This window comes from Phragmites australis, chromosome 3 (genome assembly GCF_958298935.1).
Source record: "Phragmites australis chromosome 3, lpPhrAust1.1, whole genome shotgun sequence".
Taxonomy (NCBI): Eukaryota; Viridiplantae; Streptophyta; class Magnoliopsida; order Poales; family Poaceae; genus Phragmites; species Phragmites australis.
Genome location: NC_084923.1, coordinates 8,672,658 through 8,695,536, shown reverse-complemented (window position 1 = coordinate 8,695,536; position 22,879 = coordinate 8,672,658). Strand labels below are relative to the sequence as shown.

Sequence of the window (22,879 nt, the reverse complement as noted above, 5' to 3'; positions counted from 1 at the left end):
TCCTTTTTCCTGAACTAATTCTTTCCACCCATGTTTGCTACTTGGAGTTTGGCTGAGTGGGGAACACCGAACAATTTTTTCGTATAATTGTTGCTCTCATTTTAAAGTATAAATTTGGTCTTCTTCGTATCTGAGTTGAGAATCTTGAGGTGCTTCCTTGAACTGAAGGCTCTAGTGTATGTCCACGCATTCTGCACTTGAGGGCATCATCACTGGTTCGTATCAGTTAACTTCTGGTCCAAGAAATAGGTAGAGATTAGCTGCAGACTTACATTATCTGAGGCATGACTAAGAGAAGATTCTTCAGAATGTAAGAGGTTAGGTTGAATTTGGACTGATGCGCTGTTGGATTGGAAGATAAAGCATTTGGTTGCAGTGACAAGTCCCAGTTCATTAAAATTATTAACTGTGGGCAGCATTTGTTGTAGCCAATCTTTCTTGAAAGTACCATAGTGTTGCCAATGAGTTTACATAGAAATGTTTCAGAAATATACTTTGGCTATGGTAATGTGCTGAGTGCCTTCTTGAACCATGTTTCATGGTCGAAATGAGGCCAAAGTTGTACTGTACCTTTATGTGAACGAATAGCATTCTTCCTTCTGTTTCAAGTTTAAGTCTGTCAGGAGAGTACATAGCATTCACTGTTTCATCATATTTATGCAGTTTTTCAGTTATGGTACCCATCTGTTTTTACTCAGGAACCAATCAATCACATGAACAGAGGGACACAGGATGTTTTCTCGGCATGACCACGATTTCAGGCATCCGATCCAATTTTATCTGTGGCATGCATCATCCTTTGCGCTTGTGCTTTCCATTCTGTGTTAGAATCATGAGAACATTGTCATTGATCTCTGCAGATCTGTACAGTTACATCTTGGTCATAGCATTCTCTTTTTCAACATGCAGAGCCCATTCTCAATTTCTTATCACCACAACATTCTTCAATTATACATCATCTTTTATCGACGCGCAACGCTGTGGATGCATGTAATTCCTTCGCGCTCGCAATCATGTTGTGGAAAGCATCGTTATATCTTCAGGTCAGAGTCTCATGTTTCCCCAGCCTTTCCAGGTCCTTTGATCTGCCTCTCCTCTTTTGGTTAGTGCAGGATCCAATATCTGTGCAGTGTGTCGAGTGAAAGATCGTGATCGGCTCACTTCTTAGCTCTTAGTGACGCTTCCTTTTCTGTGGCAGGGTGATGATGCCTGCGTTAATGCCTGCAAATCTGACTCCGCTGAGCCCTGAACCGTCCAATTAGACGGCCCCTTTCCGGTGTTCCATCATTGAAGAGCTCCAGTGGTTGCGTTCTTCTCTGCCCCGCAACTGGTTGATCTTGTTTTACACTCTCACTGTTTCTGTTGTCATGATCCCATTTTGTTCGCAAGACACTAGTACTGATGACCTTACTTGAAAAACATATGTATATGACTTGTAGAAAAAGCATTTTGATCTGCCCATCAGTGAAGACTTGTGCTAAGGCACAAAAGCTTTTGCTTCCTGAAAACAATTTCTGGCATCATGAGGCAAAAAAAATGGCAGCATTCAATTTGTTTAGGTACGTTTGGTTGGAGTATGAGGTTGGATGGAATAGCGCAATTCCTGTTTTTTAATAAGATGAATTAGTTTTCTATTTGATTTGGATGAATGGAATGAGTTGATTTTCTCATTGGTTAGATAAATAAGATGCGTCAGTTTTCTGTTTGGTTAGATGGATGAAAATGGATAGGATGAGCCAGTACATTTTTATAAATTAGTACATCATATGAGAAGAATATTAATGATTTTTTTTCAGATTTTTAAGAATTTATTTGAGGCATTAAAAATTACTAGAATTTATAAAAGTATATTTATTTGGAGAATTTTAATTAAATATTGGCTTAGACTCTTTGAATCAAATCAATTAAAATAGGTTGATAGTGAGCTTTAGTTTACTCATAAAAATATTTAACATGTTTAGATCATTTCATACTCTAAATAAAATTAAGAGTTAAATAAAAAATATAAACACACATATACATCAGCTTCTAGCTAGCTAGCTTTGTTGTGAGCGTGGCGCACAACAATGGACGGTAACAATGGATGGGTATCTTGGCGTGGACGTGGATGGCTTTATCCGTCTTTTTTTCTCGACTTGGTGTATCTAGGATTTGAATGAATATTTGGATGACTTGGACGGGGCCATCCACGAACCAAACACCTCACGAGGCAAAAAAAATAAGGACGGGAGATTCCATCTAACCCTCCGTACCGTGAATCAAATAGATCCTTAAAGGCGATAGGACTGATGATCTTACTTAAAAGAGAAAGTAGAAAAAATTTAAGAGTAAATTTCAGCAACCACCAGGTATTGAACCACTTGCAACACAAAACCACAGTTTTTAGGTTTCTCTGCCAAAAACCACAGGCACAAAACCAAAGATTTTAGAGCAACCTTCCTCACAGGCATCCCAGTCCCACTCGCAGTGGCTGCCCAGCTGGATGATTTGGCTAGCGCCATGTCATACTTGCAGGTGCTTACATGGCTGCCCAGCCGCGGCACGGCTTGCTATGTTGGCTGGCGGATGGAGAGCGCAGAGGCGGGAATCTGCAGGGGGGCAGCGATCGGGCGAGGGAACCCAAGCATCTGCAGTCCGTGAGTTCCAGCACCGGCCGTTAGCTCTCCATGCTGCTTTGTGCAATTCTTCCTTCGCTCCTGTGTTCGTTCAATCTTTGTTTACTAATTTTGTTTCAATATGGCTCTAGTATTCATCCAAAATCGAGCGCCCCAAAATCAGTGTCTAGATCGACCTTCTTGAAGCAAAGAAAGGCAAAATTTCAAATGAGCTCTTACGAATTCTCCTCAAATCAAAGAAAGCAAACCATTTTCCTCCAAATCCCACAACTCTAAACCCTATATCTCCTGTGGTCGGACAGTAATGGAGCTGCTGCATGGCGAAGCTACTTGGAAGGGCTGTAATACATGTCTGACCACACAGTCTTCTTAGGTAAAACACAGTCTTCACTATATAACTTTAAATATTATTTTATATTAGAATATATTTATGAAATATATTGTATTTGTGATATTGTGAAAGAATAACTACTATTTTATATTAGAATATATTTATAGTGTTTGTCATATTATGAAATAATTTTCAAGTCAAATCTACATATATAATTTTAAAGTTTTCAAACCAAATATTTTAAAAGATATTATTAGTCAAACTAACGAATCTTTTATAAAAAGAGATGTATTCATGACGGAAGCCATGATTTTAGGCAAAGAAACCTAAAAAACTGCGGTGGATGCTTTCGTTGAGTCAAAAGTAAGACCGATCTGAGCTTCGAAAGCTGTTATGCCAAATTTTGACCGAACTTCAGGTCACTGTGACATCCTGACTATAGATCTGTATTGATCCACGCAAGAATTCCTTGGCCACAGGAAGTGGTCCCAACTTTCTTTGAAAGCTAGGAACGTAAGAATTTCGAGATTGTTTGTGAAATAATATGGAACCTTTTATCAGCCACCCTGTATAGCATCAAATAATGTGATGGTTTTATCTAGTTTTATTTGTTATAAATTCTTAAATCTAGTTATATTTTTTAAAAAATATTCTAAGCTTTTGTAAAATATATGTGTTCTTCACGCTCGTGAGGCTCCACGTATTGAGAGATAGCCTCACCAGTTCACCACAATTCTGTCCTAAAATGAATTCTTATCTCGTGAGAAATCCTATTTCCACAATGATTTTGCGTCATAATTAAACTTGAGTAAAGGAGATATACTCAAGAATGGCAGCAATGCACTTCAAAAGTTGCCCTGGTAGGTTCCTTTGAGAATTTTCACAGCTACATTGTTCTGCCCTTTATACCCTGTGGGACCCTATCCAACGGTTCCTTGATTCCTTGCTTCGGGGCTAATGTAGTAAGACCATCTCCAGTGGCTATGCATGAGTCGTCCACATCAATATTAGAGCATTGTAGAACTCGATACTGGCATGTTTGAGAGACGACTGCTACTCCAGCAGAGATCATATGACGTGCTATACTGATGCAAGAAGAGGCTGGATACTCCAAATTTAGGGTACTTGAAATACTGTTTATCGATTCTGTAACACTGTTCATAAAGGATGATTGCAAGTCCAAAAGAAAGATTAAAGTAATGGAATGTAAGAAATATGTTAGCCGTTGGAGATGAAAAAAATAAAAGAGTACTGTAATAATATTACGGAATGCTATAATAGTATTACAGGGGATGGATTTTAGAGTATCTACTGGAGATGACTTAATGCTTCATGAAGATAAAAATTCTATAGTATATATCTTTTTCTTTTGTCTAAATTTCTAGAACTGAATAAAACACATATATATAAAGAAAAAAGATGGACTAAGTGGGAGAGAGATCCTCTGCAGTACTGCACTGTCATTGATATGTGGGACTGAATCCATATGTCAGTAACTATTATTACACCGTGTAAGTACCGCAGAGGACCTGTGTCTGGCCAAGTGAGTTCAACGGATATACACTAATCAAGTAGAAAATCTTTCTCCAAAAGATGCTAACCAGTACCAAATCATGAGTGATAGTTGAGCACTGCACTTAGCCCCCAACTGGAAAGGAGAATTGGATCCTTCTGCTACATAAGCTCATGCTTTTGAAGAACTTTACTGCAAATAGAGCAACATTTTCTGAATAGAGTATACTCGACCAGATGCTTTCCTTAGCGCATAAACAATCTCCATATTGTTGCTCTACATTTCGAATAGGATATACAGGCCTTCAAAATTCCAAATTCCCCACAAAACATCACCTAGCTATGCGGCTCTATGCTTTTGCACTTTTTTGCAAGGAAGGAAAAAAAAAAGAAACAGGGAGATATACATGAATAGCAAAAGACGTCTAGTGCACCAAAGCTACCGAATCTCCCACTGTTACATCTCACAGCTTTCCAATTCTCCCAAGATTTTTCATGATACGAAACTGTAAATATGTCGTTCGAAACCGACATGCTCCTAGTTATTTTCTCCTGAATCGAATTATTTGGCGCCAAATCTGCTGTGCTGCCCGGCCAGGCGGTCAGCATATTTTTAGCAGCATGGCAGCAAATGAGTGCCTCTATATATATCAGAAAAAGAATTATTAGGCTTTGGTGACTCGTAGTGAAGTGTACTTTGCTCTAATGACTCCCATCATCCCACATGCGAAGCTTACTCGTAGTGATTTGGGCTTTTCGTAGTGACGCAGGGTCTGATGATCTCAATCCGGTGCATGCAGGAATAGAAGAAAATAGACAAGCTGGCAGGGGGAAACCAACGTTGATCGCAAAGAATCGAAAAGGAATGCGTCAAAAGGGTCAACTAGGTGGAATTCTGACCTGGCCAACACCCTCTTCCATCGCGGAAAAAATCCAAAAGAAGAGAATTTCTCTTCTCTCCTATCTTTAGGGTTTTTTTTTACTATTTTTTCTTTGTTTTTCTCTGAAAAACTATGTTTTTTGGTTTTTCTGAAAAGTTACTTTTAAATTTTAGTTGTTGATTTTTACAATAATTTTTTAACTTTACAACATACAATTTTTCAAAAAAATCACTCTCAAATAGCTTCTCAGCTTTTAATTATTTTTTCTTAGAAGCAAAATTTTAACTACCCTAAAAACTACTTTTCAGCAAATACACTTATTTGAGTTTCTAGCTTCTAACTTCTACCACTAGAGAAGACAGAAGTAGAAGCCGTAAACAAATAAGACTTTAATACCTATTTATTTCAACTTCATATTGTGCCTTTTAGCTTTTACGATCTGAAACTGAAACAAACAAATAACTTTTTATCATAATTTTTTCAATCCACTTGTTAGATTGTAGAAATCCAAGAAGCTGATTTTCCTTAACTTTTCATATATTATGAAAACCTATTTTACTAAACTGTCTATCTAAAATTTTAAAATCTATAATTTAATTTCTTTTATAATTAAGATATTTACAATTCACGATCTATAAACTATTTTTTAAAATCTTCATAGAAAACAAACAGACTTAATGCTTCTCCGCGCAACCCAGCTTTTGTACGTTGTTTGTAGGAAGCACCTCTGGTCCTCGTGATATTGCGCAATAGACCCATGCTTTATCGGAACCAAAACCACGTCACAATTTTTGAAATTCCTTAGGTATGACAATCCTTGTCTTTTAAAAAAAATGTACATCGGGCATGTACACCATACGCATATACACACACACATCTATATAGGTTATCCTGATATCTCCGTAGACGTAAATGTTAATGCTTTCCTTGGGAGCATCACTTCAGTCCTAAGTTTTCCCTGTGTAGAAAACGCTATACACGTGACATACTATTTCGGATACTTTTGCACGAAACCCAGTAAACTTCTACTGTACTAAATGCTTGGAGGGCTCCTGTTCGAATATGGTAAAGATGATGGCGCATCTATCAAAGTTGACGCCTCATTTATTTCCCCTTGCAGGCTGGCCATTGTTCTTTGCTTTGAGCCAAAGCAAAGTCGAAGGAAGCAAAAAAGCACCTGCGCCAAACAAATCCATACATGCATGGATCTTGCACCATGAGCCGTTAAACTAATCAAAGACTGCATGCATCTCGCAGCATATATAGGAGTACATTCATGAAGCTACTTTTTTCGTGCGGCCCTGGAGCTGATATCAAGAAATTTATAAAGTTGGAGGTTAGGTATATTAAAGACGTTTAAGTTAGTCATTTTATTTATATTTTAAACTAAAAATAGACACTTAAAACACTTTATATTAACTTATAAATATTAAATATGAGAGAAAGTTGAGTCATACCAAATATGATCTTAGTCGGTTGGTCTGGTTTGAAGTTAGGTAAGCTTCGGTCCTAAAGGCTTTTGTTTGAGATTTTGCTTCTATTTTTTCTGTTGCCAGTAGTTAGAAGTTTAAATAAACAGGATTAGAAATTGAGAAGCTAATTAAGAGTAGTTTTTTAAAGTGTTGTGTTGTGAAATTAAAATTTTATTATAAAAATCAACCACTAAAATTTTAAAATAGCTTTTTATAAAAGTAAAACATATATTTTTAAAAGTCAAAAGCAGAAGAAAAAGAACAAAAAGATCCTAATTTTCTGCCACGTCCGTGCGTGCAGGGTCCAAGCCGGCGTGTGCGTGCATTATGGACCGGACGTTGCGTTGCCCGTAACGATCGGGTCGTTGGCAGAGCGGACTGGATCGACGGTGTCATCCCCTCCTGGTTTGGACCTTGCGTGCCAGGGGTTGACGTGCCATGTATTTTTGTTGTTCTTGTGAGAGGAACGTGGCAGGGATCTTGTAGCCTTGCGTCACGAGGACTCGACTGCCACAAAAACTACCTTGGCAAGCTGAACTACATGACGGAACAGCAGAAAATATCTTGCAGTCAGTACTTAGCCAGGGGAAGAATTGATGAAAATGCTCCCCCAATCCCGGGCTTATTTTCCGTTTCGGTCCCTATCAAATCTTACTGTGTTTACCAACCGTGATCGCAGAGGGATCGGTCATGGTTTGTGTTTTAGGAATATTGGAGTTTTACAATTGATGTGGGTTATATTAATTTTTTAAAAGATTCAATTATATTGTTTAGATTTTTTCACTATATAGATGAGGTAGAATCCCTTACTGTAGAATAATAGAAGAATAAAGAAGAGAAAATTTTCTTCTATACTGTGTCTCCTTTATGATGATTTTCTCACGGGATCTTTAGACTACACCCAGTAACAGATGTTCCTCAACACGTTATCATCACAAAACTCTGCCAGAGACCAAGTTAATGGAACAAACCTGACAGCGACCAATCTACATTGCATCGACATTATCGTCAAGCGGACAGGTCATGATCTAGCCTACATGCCCTATACGGTACGAATCTGTTCGCAAAAATTGAAAGGTATGATCAGATCGGTATGTATTCTTGCATCTACTATCTTTTGCATCATATCTGTACATTGCAATGACAGTAGATGAATTGGTGGGGCTCGCAGCTGCCGCCCACAAGCACAGAACGCGGTGGCTTGAAGGCGACCACTAGAGATCGAGAAATAAAAAGAAGGGTGCCACCTGAAACGGTGTCATTGCGTGCCGCGTCGCGTTACCTCAACCCCCTAGTCCTGCCCCGTCACTCGCAAGCAACCGGGCCACCGCTCGTCGTGCGCCTGACCGCGCTCTGCACAACCCGAAGTGGCGTCGCCACGTGCCGCATAACCGCATGCCTCTGCGTGCCGCGCCACGATAATGCCATGGGGTCGCCATCGCGCGCCCCTCCTTGGCTCTGTGCCACCGCACGCCATCACTCGAAGCCGACTACCCACCGCCACCTTGCCAGCTGGGCAACATCATAGGGAGCCCCCGCATAGGCAATGTGCGCCACCAGCCTAAAGGCGGATGCCTAAAGGGCCAGGTGGCGGCTAGGGTTTGGAAACCCTAGCCGCCCCTTGTATAGGAGGCACGTAGGTAAGTTGGGCCAGGTCGGCCCAAATGTTAGCTGGCCCAATAATGATGAAAACCAGAGGAAATAAAAAATAAAAAGGAAAATCTGAAATTTTGCTTTTAACCCCCTAGGTTTTTCTTTAATTTAGCATAGTGTTTGTATTTTTTGCGTTTAGGCCTCTGATTGTTCTGAAAATTATTTAGAGGCTCTGTTTTGCATAAAAGTACCTTAGAATTTGAATTTTGCATATGTTTTTTTAGCAATTATGCAATATTATTATGTTTTTATTATTTTATTATTTAAATTGCCTGTTATGCATTTAAATTCAGTAAAATTCAAATAATAGCATAGAAAATGTCAAAAAATTTGCAGTAATCTGATTTAGCAACATGATGTAAATTTACTAGTAGTAATACTTGTGTTATTTAAATATATAGATGACTGGCATCACAAACAAGGAGTTCGCTGAGCTTAGTGCAGATGGCCGTAACTATCTCACTTGGATATCGGATATCTGAATTGTACTAGGAGCAAAAAAGCTCTGCGCTGTCATTGAACTAAGAACAAGTAGTACAATGGTTCCCATAGAGGATGGGAATGATCAAGCACTTCATTTTGTGCACCACCATCTTTCCCTCACATTGAACGATGAGTGCATGGTTGTCAGTGACATGGGAACCGGGGGTTCCCGAGTCCTGAGGCCAGGACAGCGCAGTGCCACATGGCGCCATCCCTCGGGGACCATCTCTCCGAGGGCCTAAGAAAAGCCAAGTCCAGGAGGGGGTGCTCGGGGCTAAGAACAGTTGGTCCCTAAGTACCCAGAGTTTCCCGAGGACCCGAGAAGAGCCAAGTCCGGGAGGGGGTGCTCGGGGCGAAGAACAGTTGGCCCCCGAGTACCCAGAGTTCCCCGAGGACCCGAGAAGAGCCAAGTCCGCGAGGGGTGCTCGGAGCCAAGAACAGTTGGTCCCCGAGTACCCAGAGTTCCCCGAGGACCCGAGAAGAGACAGATCCGGGAGGGGGTGCTTGGGGCCAAGAACAGTTGGTCCCTGAGTACCCAGAGTTCCCCGAGGACCTGAGAAGCCCCTTACCGGTGGACCCCGCTCTCCTTGATGCTGCTGGACCTGATATAGGTCGTCCTCGACCCCTGGTCGGGCGTAGGTCCCCTGGAAGCTGATGACGAACTGGTCGCACAGGTCCTCCTAGGAGTGAACTGACTAGTGGGGGAGGTTCATCAGTTAGGACTAGGCGAAATCGGTCAAGATGGTGGGGAAATAGTTGGCCATAACCTTCTTATGGTCTCCCGCAGCCTGCACCATAGTGATGTAGATTTGCATCAACTCCTCCGGATTTGGTCGAGCCGTCATACTTCTCGGCTAGGACCGGCCCGAACTTGTCCGGCCAGCACACCTCCTATAACCGAGTGGATAGGGCGTTGCACCTTGTCCTGTAACGGGGATCCACTAGTTGTTGGGCGGCGGCACGAACCCGGGGGGAGAGACGGAGGTCTCAAGGTCCTGGTGACGAGGTAGAGCCGTCCGATGCCTCCCTGCAGGAGAAGGCATGCGGTAGGTCTGCTTGCCCCCTTCGTGCTCCCGCCTAGCCCGGTCCTCCTGCTCTTTAGTGGCCACTTGGCTCTAGATTACGCAACGGAGGTCACGTTGGCATAGAGAGTCACGCAGGTCGGAAGGTTGGCTGTCCCAACATGGTGGTGGTCTACAAGTACCCCCTGTGGTTGAGAGAGCACGAGACTTATTCTACCGCAGGCCCTACCGTGACCCTCACCGGCCTTTGCGATGGGCGCGGTGCATGTTAACGCGGTCTGGCGTCGGGTGGTCTTGGCCAGGAGGGCAAAATCACGTAGCAACAGTGCCACAGATGAGCCCTCCTGTATAAGTACCGGTGGGTGGCTAAGGAGCCCTCGCAGGGTCTGTAGGTTCTGAGCCAGTGTCATGGTCTCATAGTTAAGACGCTAGGCGTGGAGCGGTGATAAGTCACGAGGGGGAGCCCCCGACGCTTGGGCGGCACGATGGCCTAGGCGATGACGCCACCATAGACTGCACCTTGTGCAGGGGCTCCTTGAAAGGACAATGATGTCCCTAGAGGGGGGGGGGTGAATAGGCGTTTTTACAAAAATTCAACCCTTTCTACCGTTGGACTAAACTTGCAGCGGAATATAAACTAACGAGTTTTTCATAAGAGAAAAACCTAAATATGCTAGGCTCAACTAGTGCACAATCACCCTAAATAAGTGTGGAAATTACAATCCTAAGGTGACAAAAATTACTCAATTCTAGCAAGAGATATGCAATAAAACTTAAATTGAAAAATACTGAAAACACTGTTCATATATACCTGAAATTACTGTTCACCAGAGACTCCGGTGTACTCCGGATACTCCGGTGTGTACAGGTCCGGAAACTCCGGTAAAGGCCGGATTCTCCGGGTTCTGTACAGAACTGAGCCCGGAACTGAATAAAATTAGTGAGTAGAGAGTCTAGCTCAAACCAAGTGATGTCGTGTGTTCCCGGAGATGATTCCAAGTAGATTCATGAAGAACCTACACTCAAATACACACAAACAAGTAGATCGAGCAATATGCACAAAGATTTGAGCAAGAACATAAAAGTAAGGAAACAAGAGAGGAGACACAAAGATTTGTTTCCCGAAGTTCGGATTCACCACCGTGAATCCTACGTCTCCGTTGAGGAAGCTCCAACGAGCCGGGTCTCTTTCAACCGCTTTCCTCGATCCACTCTTGATTTCTTCCCTTGTGGAGGCGAAATCGAGCCCTTCACAAACTTCCGCGGCAACCCACAACCTTGGGTGCTCATCGGCGACGCCTAGCTGCCTAGGAGACTTCACCTCCAAGAGTAACAAACACGACGACGAACTTCTTGCCGAGAACTCAAGTGCTCAAGAATGGATTTGGCTCATTTGCACTCAATCTTCCAATCTCTCAACCCAACTCACTTTTTTTTTTTCTCAAATCACACACTAGAATGGAGTGGGAGAGGTTCTTTTGGCTCTAAAAATGTGTTCTTTCGTGCCCCTTGCAGCAGCCCCAAAGGATGGGGTGAGTGGGGTATAAATAGCCCACTCCAAAGAACTAGCCGTTACTGTTTTTGTCAGAACTGACCGGAGTATCCGGTGAACACCGGAGTATCCGGCCCTAAATCCAAATACGGCGTCAGAACGGTCACAGAACGTGTCAGAACTAGCCGTTACGCTCTTTTTTGGACTTTTACCGGAGTATCCGGTCTATACCGGAGTCTCCGGTCGGCACTTAACCCAGAAAACAGCACCGGAGACTTCCCGGAGTCTCCGGCCACTCCAGGTACCGGAGTATCCGGACTTCACAGGAGTCTCTGGCCTTTTCAGGTACCGGAGTATCCGGACTTCACCGGAGTTTCCGGCCACAGCACAGCTGACCTCCGAAAAACGGCGATAACTTTTGATCCCGGAGTCCGATTTCGACGATTTTGGACTCTATAGAAAGCTTATTCAGAGGGCTACACATCCCAACTGAATTCATGACCTAAAACACATAGGATCAAATTATGAACACTCCAAAACCTATTTTAGACACTTCCGCACTTCCCGCTCCGGACTCTTAACGACAAACTCTCATTTTGGGTTTGGTTGGGAACTCTTGAGCACTGAGATGCGACAATTAGCTCACGTTGCATCCCTCTTAATAGTGCGGCATACATATACTCAAATTCAAAGATAAAACTCATTTGAACCACTTTGAGCATTTGAAAACTTTCAAGTACCGCTTCTTTTTCTTTCAAACCTTGAGGGTTGCCAACTTCCATATATTCTTCACTTCATCTCTTCTTGATTCTTCATATGATTGATGTGAATCATCCATAGCTTCCCATAGCCTCGCACGGTCCATCGGCGCAAAGCCTTCACTCGCTCTTCACCACCGCCTTGGTCCTTCGGCGCCAAGCCATTTGCTTACCCTTCACCACGGATGGTCCATCGCAGCCGAGTCTTGCGTGCCCTTCACCGTCTTGCCATAGAAAACCACTTTGTATTCGACATCTTCAAGTAATTCACTTTATCAAATATGGAGTCCATTCTTGTTCTTCACTCTTGGCATATATGATTTCAATTCAACTTATGCCTTCTTATGGATCCTAACCCCAACTCACTCTCAAGCACAAAAGCACATGGGTTAGTCCATAAAACTCTATTAACAAATCATATCTTTAGTTACTTGATCTTCACAAGCAACTTAGCCTTCAAGCTTATTGCTAATCTTATTGAGCTTCTTCTTCTTCTTATGAGCATCACTAAAATCTTAATGACTTTTGATTCAATTCTTTGAACTCATGGCATTTCTCAAAGAATCTATGCTTTATTATTTATGCATCTCCTATGGAATACCCTAATAGCAATTCTCAATATGATTGTTAGTCCATAGGCATTGTCATCACTTACCCGAGCATCACCTAGAGCTCATTCATCTTGATGCATTTTCATTCTCCCCATTCACTTAAAGCTCATGTATCACCTATGGAACAACCTATTAACAAACTCAACACCATTGTTAGTCCATAAGTATTGTCATTAATTACCAAAATCACACATAGGGGCTAGATGCACTTTCAGAGACGACACTGAGGATACGGGGGCTGTCTTGAAGCACCTACCTATCCGGTGCCGGACTGGTTTCCCTCTAGGCTTATAGCCGGGGGTTTGCCACCGGTGCTTGGGACGTGAGGGCCGCCAGCGCCCCCTGCTGCATGGTCCGCCATGCAGACCTCGCATTGGGTCTCGAAGTTCTCGGACTCCGTCTCGGTGTCACATGCCTAGAGCACACCAGGTTCATCTGGGTGGTACCCTATGACGAATACCTTGCGGCGGCCGGGGTCCTCAGAACGGGACTTAGCGGTTGCCGTGGATTCGACCATGGGAAACCTGATCAAGTTTTTCAAACTTGATGAAATGACAAAAACGCGTCCCCTTACTTGATGCTCCAAATGTCTAGGGTTAGTCCCTGACAATGATTTCGGATATGCTGGATAGTGGGTGCGTGAACATCGTTTCAAGAATCGATGTGCGCGCGTACAATGAACTCAATGACACATGGAGTTATATAGGTTTAGGTCTCCCAGAGGATAACAGCTCTACATCATGTGTGTTGTGTTATGAAAGATCTCAATTGGTTACATAGGTCGTTCTAGCTGGCTACCAGACTTGATCTCCCCCCACTACAAACGAGGTCCTCATTTCTTTATATAGTAGGAAGGAGGAGAACTTACGTGTGGGTCCAAACAGAAGACTCTACTCATCCTAATATCTAACACAAGCCATCATTACGGAAGATCGTCCCCGACCACTTGCCTGATCGGTCTGCTGACAACATCCCGTCCGTCATGCGGCGCCGCGTCAACCTGCAAAAGTCTCACTCCATAGCATTTAATGCTACGAGACAGGACAATGCACATCTGCGACGTCCATAACTTCGTCCACTAGAGTTGGTGCATAGGGAAGGAAAACACTTGAATGGATCTCAATAAATGTGGTTGGATAGGTTGTGTTAGATCCATGACTTCGTCCACTAGAGTTGATGCCTAGGGAAGAAAAACACTTGAGTGGATCTCAATAAATGTGGTTGGACATGTTGTGTTAGATCCGGCCCTGCGACCAGATGAGGCCGATCATGGGTTTATGTGAAGATGCAGGGAGACTGGTTGCATATGCCACGTACTGGTAGTAGGAACCATACCTTGGTCACGCGACCGACCAGTTTTAGAAAATATATGCCTCTGACCGTTATATCCCTCGTGGGGTCCGTTTGCCAGGGTACCCCTTTACCCAATATACCAACAGGTACCACTAGTTTTACTTCTGCACTTGTTGTTGTTTGGGGCTTTTGTTCTCCGATGACGTTATCATTGTTTCCTCGTAGGCAGAGGAGATGGGGTGTTTCATATCCAGTGGCGACGGCTGTGTTCTTTTGTTGTTGTAGCCTCTTTTTGGTGAAGGTGCGGCTTGTGTTGCTTTCCTCGATGAAGGGTGCACGAGGTGGATCCTCCGTTGCAGATCTGCTGGCATTGTTTGTGTTGTGCTTCGGTACGACGTCAACCACTTCACCGACAATGGGCTTCGGAGGTTAGTATATGTTTGCTTTGTTGCGGAAGGGTGGATTTCTTGGTCATCCCTTTTGTTAGGCTGCTTTTCCAGGTTGCCGATGTTGTCAGCAACGCCAGACTTTGTTTTTGGGCCACCTGCTTTGGTATCCATGGTGGATGGTGCTGGTCTTCTTCCTCTATGATTTCGGCGAGACGACGTCCGATGCTCGTTCAATGTGTTAGATGCATCCCGGTTGGAGGTCCGAGACGTTGGATCTTGCGGCATATCCAAGGTTTGGAGTCTCTCATTGACTTGGTAGGTGGAGCATGCTCTAGCTCCAGCGTGTGTTCGCGGCAGAGGGCACCAGAGATGTTGAAGATAGAGAAGAGGAACTGAATGTGTTTCTTTGTAATTTTCTTTTAAGCCAAGGTCTTTTCTGTAAAAGGACGGATATGTATCATGCTTCCTTCATAATACATCCCCTTTGGCAAAAAAAGTCTTACTAAGAAAAAGGGGTAGCTAGTCCCACGGTTCACAAATGCGACGGTAACCGCCCAAAAATCGCGGTTACCAACCTTCTCGGTCCGGTCCGGTTTCAGAAACCGAACGTTAACCGAATTTGAATTCAAAAAATTCGAAAAAATAAAATAAATAAAAAAATTCAAAAAATCTTTAAAAAACTAGACACAATTCTAAGACCTTCTATGAAAAAAAATTTCAAAAATAATGTTGTTTGCATCATATTCTATAGGGAGGAAGTTTGAAAAAAATGAAAAAAATTGAAGCGTGCGGCTCAGTTATTAACTCATGTTAAGGAAAAGTGTCACATTCAAACACATATTTTTCTTGTGTAAAAATTATTTTAATAGAATCTTTAAAATTGATTTCACTTTATTTAGAGTTTTATTAATTTCTCTATGATTTTTACAAAGTTCACAAGCATAAAGTGAATATGTTAAGAAATAGCACTGTAATTAACTTTTTCATGTCTACTATTATTTTCCCTACGTAAATTATAGTATAAATAAGATAATGAAAGTGGTTTCACTAATTTTTGAGGTGTGATGGGTCAGTTATGAATTAATCTAGTCGCAACATATTTACACAACCATGCATGTTACAATAACTAATTCATGAGTTCATATATTTTTAAAAGACATAGGATCATGTAAGAATACTAAAAAAATTAGTTTCATGATTTTTGGATTAGCAAAGAGTAAACTATGCATTTAACTTGGTTTAACAAATACGATTTCTCACAGAAAATTTTGAACTTTTTTATGAGTATAAATACTTTTACCATGTAGATCATATTACAAGGAAACCAACAAAATTTGTTTCACTTGATTGGAAGCTCAGATGAATTAGTTATTGATTTTACAAGATTGAGATAATTTTTGGGTTTTTTGTTGAACTTCAGTGAAAATTGAGAAAACCTCTCGATAAATCGAGAAAACCGAGCGGTTACCAAAAATGTGGAAAATTCAAGAAAACCGCTCGATAAATCGCAAAAACCGCTCGGTAACCGGTCCAAATCGACCGGTTACCGAACGGCTAAAATCGTGATTTTTTTTTCCAAATTTCAAATTTTGCCAAATAAATTTTCTCCAATTTTTTTTGAATTTTCGACCAGTAACCGCGGTTATCGCGAATTTTCGGTTACCGCCGGAGCTCGGTAACCGAGCTCCGGTTGTTAAACTTAACCCTGGCCAGTCCTCAGAGAGAGAGAAAGAGAAAAGAAAAACTGGAGCTGATTTTTTGCTGCGGCTGCTGTGTGTAAACTCGAAGGCCTGAAAGCTGCGCGCTGGGTAGGGTTCCCGAATAGGAGTAAACGGTTCCTAAAATTTGATCCGGCGGCACGATGATGCGTGCAAGGATGATCAACATGCCGCAGCGCAAGTGTCAGTGCCAGATGCTGATGACATCGCACTTGCGGGAGAAGAGAAGGGAAAGTAAACAGCTGCAAGCAAGTTGATGAATCCAACCATCTCCACCACATGTGTTTTGCAGCTTGCTGGCGAAATAACTTGACCATCACGGAGTTTCGGCTGGAGCTAAGTATTCCATTAAAATACGTAACAGTACCTCGCCAATTCGAAGTCGTCCATCTCAAGGGCACATGTATCTGACCATGTGAGTGTGTGAAAGAGAGACGGTCAACGCCGGAGCGCAAGGTCAGCGACGGTTTACCAAGCGCTGGCAGGCGGGGCCCGCGCGGCGTGCTTGCGTCTCAAGAAGCAGTGGCGTTCTCGGCGTGGGGAGAAATCTTACGCGCCAAGGAAAAAGAAAACGAAGGGGAGGGGGGGGGGGGTGAGATTAGAGCTGGCGCCGGAGTGAAAGCAACGCGCCGTTTTCGTCCCGGCATACAAGGAACATGGCCGCTGTATGAAGAAAGGGCAAAATTAAATTCGGTACAGCGAGCATGTTTCATGCGAGAAGAATTGTGATGCTGCTAGCAGGAACAAAATGTTTTCTATTTCACAAGTAAAAGCCTCCACCAATCACCACCCGGGAAAGAAAAATCTAGGGCTCGTTTGGATCGGAGCCGGCCCTCGCACTGCTAAGTATGAGGTCATCTAGTTGAAGTCGGCTATTGTTTGGATGAGCGTTAACTTTTAGCTTGCCCAACCTGATGATGCCAACGTCCAGTTAATTTTTTGTCAGTGTATTGACAAAATTGCTCGTCAACCTTGAGCGAGCCAGCGTTTTGGTGGAGCTAGACCGGGCACAATCCAAACACTCCCAACTCCACAACCCGATCCTAGCCTCCCATCCAATGAATTAGCTGTTATATGTGAAATTCATGCAATTTGACGAAGGAGATAAGTGGTTTATAAGTCACAAGAAAATAATGTATTGGTAATTTAAATGTGTGCATGTCTCCCGATCTATATTCCCTTCGTATTAAAATTTGGAAGGTGCTACTATTAATAACATACTCGGACAGTAGGATACAGATAATTCCTTCTATGGTTGCATACTCTCTAGAGTCATCTAACCCATTTTACCTATACAATTACTCTAATCTTATATGCATTGTTAACTTCACTCAACCGTTGCTTGCTCTTTTCAAAGCCAATCAATCTTGCAGGTACCATTAACTCTATTCACATTGGAAGTACTAGCACTAATACAACTTCTCCTTTTTTGCCTACTTACCATCATTCACTGGAAGTTCATGGAGAAGCAAGAAAATAAGCAGAGCGTGCAGATGTTGGATAGATAACGAGTCACAACAGGGAGCAAGAAAAATCAGAAGAAGAAAACGTGATTGATGTAATCAGTACTCAAACCCTAAACCTCTAGAAAGCGAAGTTGTGTGCGTGGACGTTTGTTGCTGTATTGAACGACTCTCGAGTAGTTGAGTTAGGAAGGGTAAAATGGTAACAAAACAATTTTAATTACTTAAGCACATTAATTGGTATTTTAAATTCTATCTAAAAATTAAGGATATAACATTGATTGAGCCTTTACAACGTCAGGAAAAAGAATTAAATCCACTAAAATTCATTAAAAAAACAAAAATTTGAGCGGCAGTCTAGGCCTCTCCTGATTGCCCTAATACTCAATCCGTGTCCATACCAAGCACGTATTCCATGGTCCTTCCAATTCAAGTAACCAGCCGACTGGTAGTCGAAGCAAAACTGGAAAAGAAACCAGGTACAGCCGAAAAGCAGATGCAGGGCTAAACTGGACATTTCTAGACTTCTCCACCAAGTCACCTCCCAGGGGCAAAACCGCCATCGCGCAACCCAATAAAATAAACGCGCGGCCGAAGCAACTAAAAAAGGAGCAACACGCGACACGCCCGCCCCGCTCTTATTTCCTTCCGACGCCGCGTCGACGTGCCCCTCAGGAGTCCGACCCGGCCGCCGCCCCTCTCCTCCCCAATCCTCAACCTATATATTCCCGCGCCCCGTCCCCGCTTCGCCCCTACGGAAGGAGCCTTTGCTTTGCTTACCACAGCAGATCGGACTCGGCGGCAGCAGCGCGATGGACTTCTCATCCGGCGACGTCAGGTCGGCGATCCTGCGGCCCGCGGCTGTTGGCGGCGCTGGTGTCGGGAGCGGCGGCGGCGCGCAGCTCCTGCGGGGGTGGCGGGAGTTCAGGCGGAGCGGCGCGCCGGCGAGGCTGCTATGCTTCGAGGAGGGACTGGGAGAGTGGGTCGACGTGGCCAGCGAGGCGGTACCGCAGCTGCGGCAGGCGTTCCAGGAAAGGAGGGTGTTCGCTGAGGCTGTGTACGGGGGCAGGGGGTTCCTGTTCGACTTCTTGCGGATGGTGCGGATCGACGCGGCCACCACCGAGGAGGTCCCGCTGGGGTGGATCGACGATCGCGGGGCGTGCTTCTTCCCGGTGCCCGACAGCGGGAGGAAGCGGAAGAGGGACGACGCGGGGGCGGATGACGAGGCGGAGTCGTCGTCGGGGGTCGATGAATGGTCGGGGGAGAGCCGCGGGGCGGCGGGGTCTGACGGAACCGGGAAGAAGAAGAAGGCGCGCAGTGCTTGGGGGGACGCGGCGAGGCTGGAAGAGAACGAAAGGTTCTACCAGGTGGTCAGCAAGCTCTTCCTCAGCTACGGGATGGGTCCCCGGGGCGCGGTGATCACGGCGGTGCGCAAGGTCGCGCAGGGCGCGCGGGCCAGGGCGTTCCAGCAGCAGGGGCAGCTCCTTGCCGCCGCGCGCGGCGCTGGTGCCGGCAGCGCCAAGTTCGCGTGGTACGGCGCGCCGGCGGAGGACGTGGCCGCCGCGGTAAAGCACGGGTTCGCCAGGGCCAACGCGCACCTGCTCGGCGCTCGCTCGCATGGCGACGGCGTGCACCTCGCGCCGCCGCAGTGCCCCTACACGAGGTGAGTTCCGAGTGGTTTTGGCTTTCCGATTCAGATGATTTCGAATTCTCGATTCTTGATCGATGGCAAGCATATAGCTGTAGCATAAATCATCAAAATTGCATCGATTCCCATCCTTTCGAGAGAAAAAATATTGCATCGATTTTACCGGACGAATTTTGAGCAAAATCCTGTTCTATGTAGTCTCCTGGTTGGTAAATCATGGAATCGCTGATATATTCTTGTAGCTTAGCTTATCATATCACTTGAGAAAATTTCTTGTTACTTTAGTCATCAATTCGAGTAGCTTAAGTTAGCGTATCAAATCAAAACCTGAGCAAAATTCTTGTTTTTTGGGTCTTTTCCAAGAAAGCAAGTTACAGCGTCCTTGCATTTTCTTTGGCCTTTTGACTACTTAATCACGAAGAAAACGATCAATTCTCTTTGGCTATTAGAAAAAGATCTCGTTGCTAACCTGATGATTTGTATATGGAAATAAAGAAATACGGAATTAGAGTTGGAACTTTGAAGTACTTTGGAGTACTTACGAGAATTGGGGAAAACAGCTGCCAGTTGTTGGTAGCAGCACTTCCCCACAGAGTGCTCGCTGATCATTGCAGTACTTCATCAGAACATAAGCATGCACAGTAGCTAACGATCTTCATGATTTTTCTTTGAACAGCGCGATGCTGGCCAAGGCAGACGAGATCGGCGAGGCGCACATCGTGCTGTGCCGAGTGCTGATAGGCCGGGCGGAGGCTGTCCCAGCAGGGTCCTCCCAGCCCTGCCCCAGCAGCGATGCCTACGACAGCGCCGTCGACAATATGGTGAATCCACAGTGGTACATTGTGTGGAGTAAGGACATGAACACAAGGATCCTCCCAGAATACGTGATCAGCTTCAAGTGCCTCAAGCTTCAGACGATAGGTACTGGTCTTGTCTGAATTGTCACAAATTTTTGCAGTCGTGATCGAATGGCATGTCGTGATTCGAAGAATTTGTGATTTCAGGATCATCGGAGGCGACCTCGAAGCTGAAGAAGCCTTCTCCGGTGGCTCGCGACATGTTTCCGACGCTTCTAGCTGAGATCCAGAAGTTCGTGCCATCCCAAAAGTGTCAGACTTTGCAAGGGACCTACAACTGCTTCAAGGTAAATCGGTGATTGCTGCCTAGCACCCTCAGTTAAACAATCTGTCTGAATAGATTCTTAACCGTGCAAATTTGAGAAAAGTCTTGTGTTTAATTAACGAATTTGTGTCTAATTATTACTTCTCTTGCTCTCTTAAATTGGATTGACCCATTTTGTTAGAACTAGTTTAACTCTTTTGCGAAAATATATCACTGATCTTATTAGGTCATGCCATGTTTAGTAGACTCTTATGAACTGCCATCTGTGAACTGCGCATAATTGTCAAACAACTTGTGAACATTATTCTGTAAACTTTTTAATTCATTTTGATCATGATATGCCAAATTTAGACCATGTTTGTTTGCTACTTCTGCTTCTGACTTCTCTGGTGTCAGAAACTAAAAGCTAGAAACACAACCAAACGAGATTGCTGATTTCTGAAACAGAAGCAAGCTTATGGGAAAAGTGAAGTAAAAGCTGAGAGTAATTTCTAAAAAGTTATGTGCTGAGAAGTTAAAAAATTATTATAAAAGCCAACAGATAAAATTCAAAATCAACTTTTCACTTGGTCCATATTGAACTTAGTCCATATTGAACAGCTGATGTGTTGATCAATTGCTTCGTGCAAAAGGCTTCAACCATTTGCTCATCTACTGCTTCCATGAGCACAGCCGAAGCCTGAATATTCAATGGCACAAGCTGATTTCTTTTTGTGGTGCAGAGGGGGCAAATGAAGAAAGACCAGTTCATCCAGTTCCTCCGCAACTACATCGGCGACAAAGTTCTGACCACCGTTGCGAAGAAACTCCGGGGATACTAATGGGCGGCGTGACCTGAATTTGCTGTTACTTTCGTGGTGTATTGGATGGTGGTGATCGAGCTAACTCCAGAGAATCGAGCAGTCTGCTGTGTCAGGAGGTTTTTCTTGTGTTGCTTTAGTTTTCGCGAGTTCGTGTCAACAAGGGGTCTTCAGTTAACTTCCATTAACCAACACAGGGGTAGATGCAATTTCAGATTCCTGAGCTATATTTCCATTTTTCATAGTGTTCTGCAGCATGTAATTTGTACAGACTGAAAATATTTATGCACGAAACCACTGGACCCCGGTCCAAATTGCTTCCGAGAGCTACGGAGTTTTGACACCGATAACGAATGTACTTAGTGTGTCGTGGTGGGTTGTTGAGAATGCAAATTGAGATGTGTTTGGTTTAATTCTGATGAGTTATTGATAATGTTAAGAATTGAACTTGATTGGTATGAATTTGTTTGTGTGTGATTTTGTTTATAGCTAACTTAAATTGGAGTTAGAGTTTCTGTATTGGGTTCAGGAAAAATGAACTCACTGGAATATTCGATGTCTGGAAAGTTGGTTTCACTAGATGGTTCGATGTAGTACTGAAGCTGACGTTGGAGCAATTCTATGCTTTAGCAAAAATAAATATGAAGGCATCGGATTGTCCGGCGATGGGCTTAGAGAGCACCAGATCATTTCTTATATGAAAGAAATTTTTGGTGAAAAATGGAAGACCTCAGCGAATGATCTGGTGATGCAATGCTAATAGCGCAGGAGTATTTTTTTAGTGCGTAACAAAATTTGAAATTTGAAGTTTGGCAACAAATCTGAAGAAGCCATCGGATAGTTCGGTGTGGGAGTTTGTGAATACTGGATAATACACTGGACTAATTTTTGCAGAGAAGTTGCAAAAGGAGAGTCTGGCGGTGATAAAGGCATCGTATGGTCCTGTGACTGGAAAGTGAGTATCAGAGCTTCACACCAGACCAATTCTTGCAGAGAGCATTTTTCAATACACTGAATGGAAATACACTCATATGATGTTCAGATGCTCAGTGTGTGAACACACCAGAACATCTGGTGCTCATTGCCGAAGGAGGTGTTGCCTCGGGTGCTCTGTTTTCGAGCGGAGCATCCCCTAGACCTTGGCTCGAGACCGCAGTAGATGGCCATGAGAGTCTTTCTTCAAAGACTCTGACTGGGACAGATTCTCGAGAAGAAGCTAAACGGGTCAGCTCATCGGCTAGGAAGTTGTCCTTGCGAGGGACGTGCTTGACCTCAAAGCCAATGAAGCGTCGCTCTAGTTTTCTCACTTCGGTGAGGTATGCCGCCATTGTCAGGTCAGAGCACTGAAACTCCTTTTACACCTGGTTTACGACTAGTAGTGAGTCCCCTATCGCTAACAGTGTTATTAGTGGCTGGAAAATACAATTGAACGACGTACCTGAGGATGTCACCAGTGGGTGAGGTCAGAACCACCCCAGCTCTGGCTCCCCTTAGAGTGAATGACCTGTCGAAATGTATGGTCCAGTGCTCGTCCGCCTCCGATTGCTGCGCCTGCTCGGGCTCGAAGGACAACCATTCGGCTACAAAATCGACCAGCGTTTGGGACTTGATAGAAG

The 22,879-nt window shown here is 43.8% G+C and overlaps 1 protein-coding gene across 1 annotated transcript; it reads left to right on the top strand.

The window, feature by feature from the left end:
• Nucleotides 1–18,303: 18,303 nt before the first annotated feature.
• On the top strand, nucleotides 18,304–21,725 carry LOC133911963 (probable inactive poly [ADP-ribose] polymerase SRO3). The gene is made up of 4 exons (XM_062354479.1): nucleotides 18,304–19,356; nucleotides 20,018–20,262; nucleotides 20,346–20,485; nucleotides 21,186–21,725. Exons 1-4 carry the CDS (start codon nucleotides 18,506–18,508, stop codon nucleotides 21,282–21,284), a joined length of 1,335 nt encoding a protein of 444 aa, XP_062210463.1. The 5' UTR covers nucleotides 18,304–18,505; the 3' UTR covers nucleotides 21,285–21,725.
• The last annotated feature ends 1,154 nt before the right edge of the window (nucleotides 21,726–22,879 follow it).

Bases quoted from the DNA above. Each gene is read 5' to 3' on its own strand.
- LOC133911963 (XM_062354479.1), top strand. From the start codon at position 18,506: ATGGACTTCTCATCCGGCGACGTCAGGTCGGCGATCCTGCGGCCCGCG. The intron at 19,357-20,017 runs GTGAGTTCCGAG...TTCTTTGAACAG, and splicing joins CCGCAGTGCCCCTACACGAG to CGCGATGCTGGCCAAGGCAG. The intron at 20,263-20,345 runs GTACTGGTCTTG...TTGTGATTTCAG, and splicing joins CCTCAAGCTTCAGACGATAG to GATCATCGGAGGCGACCTCG.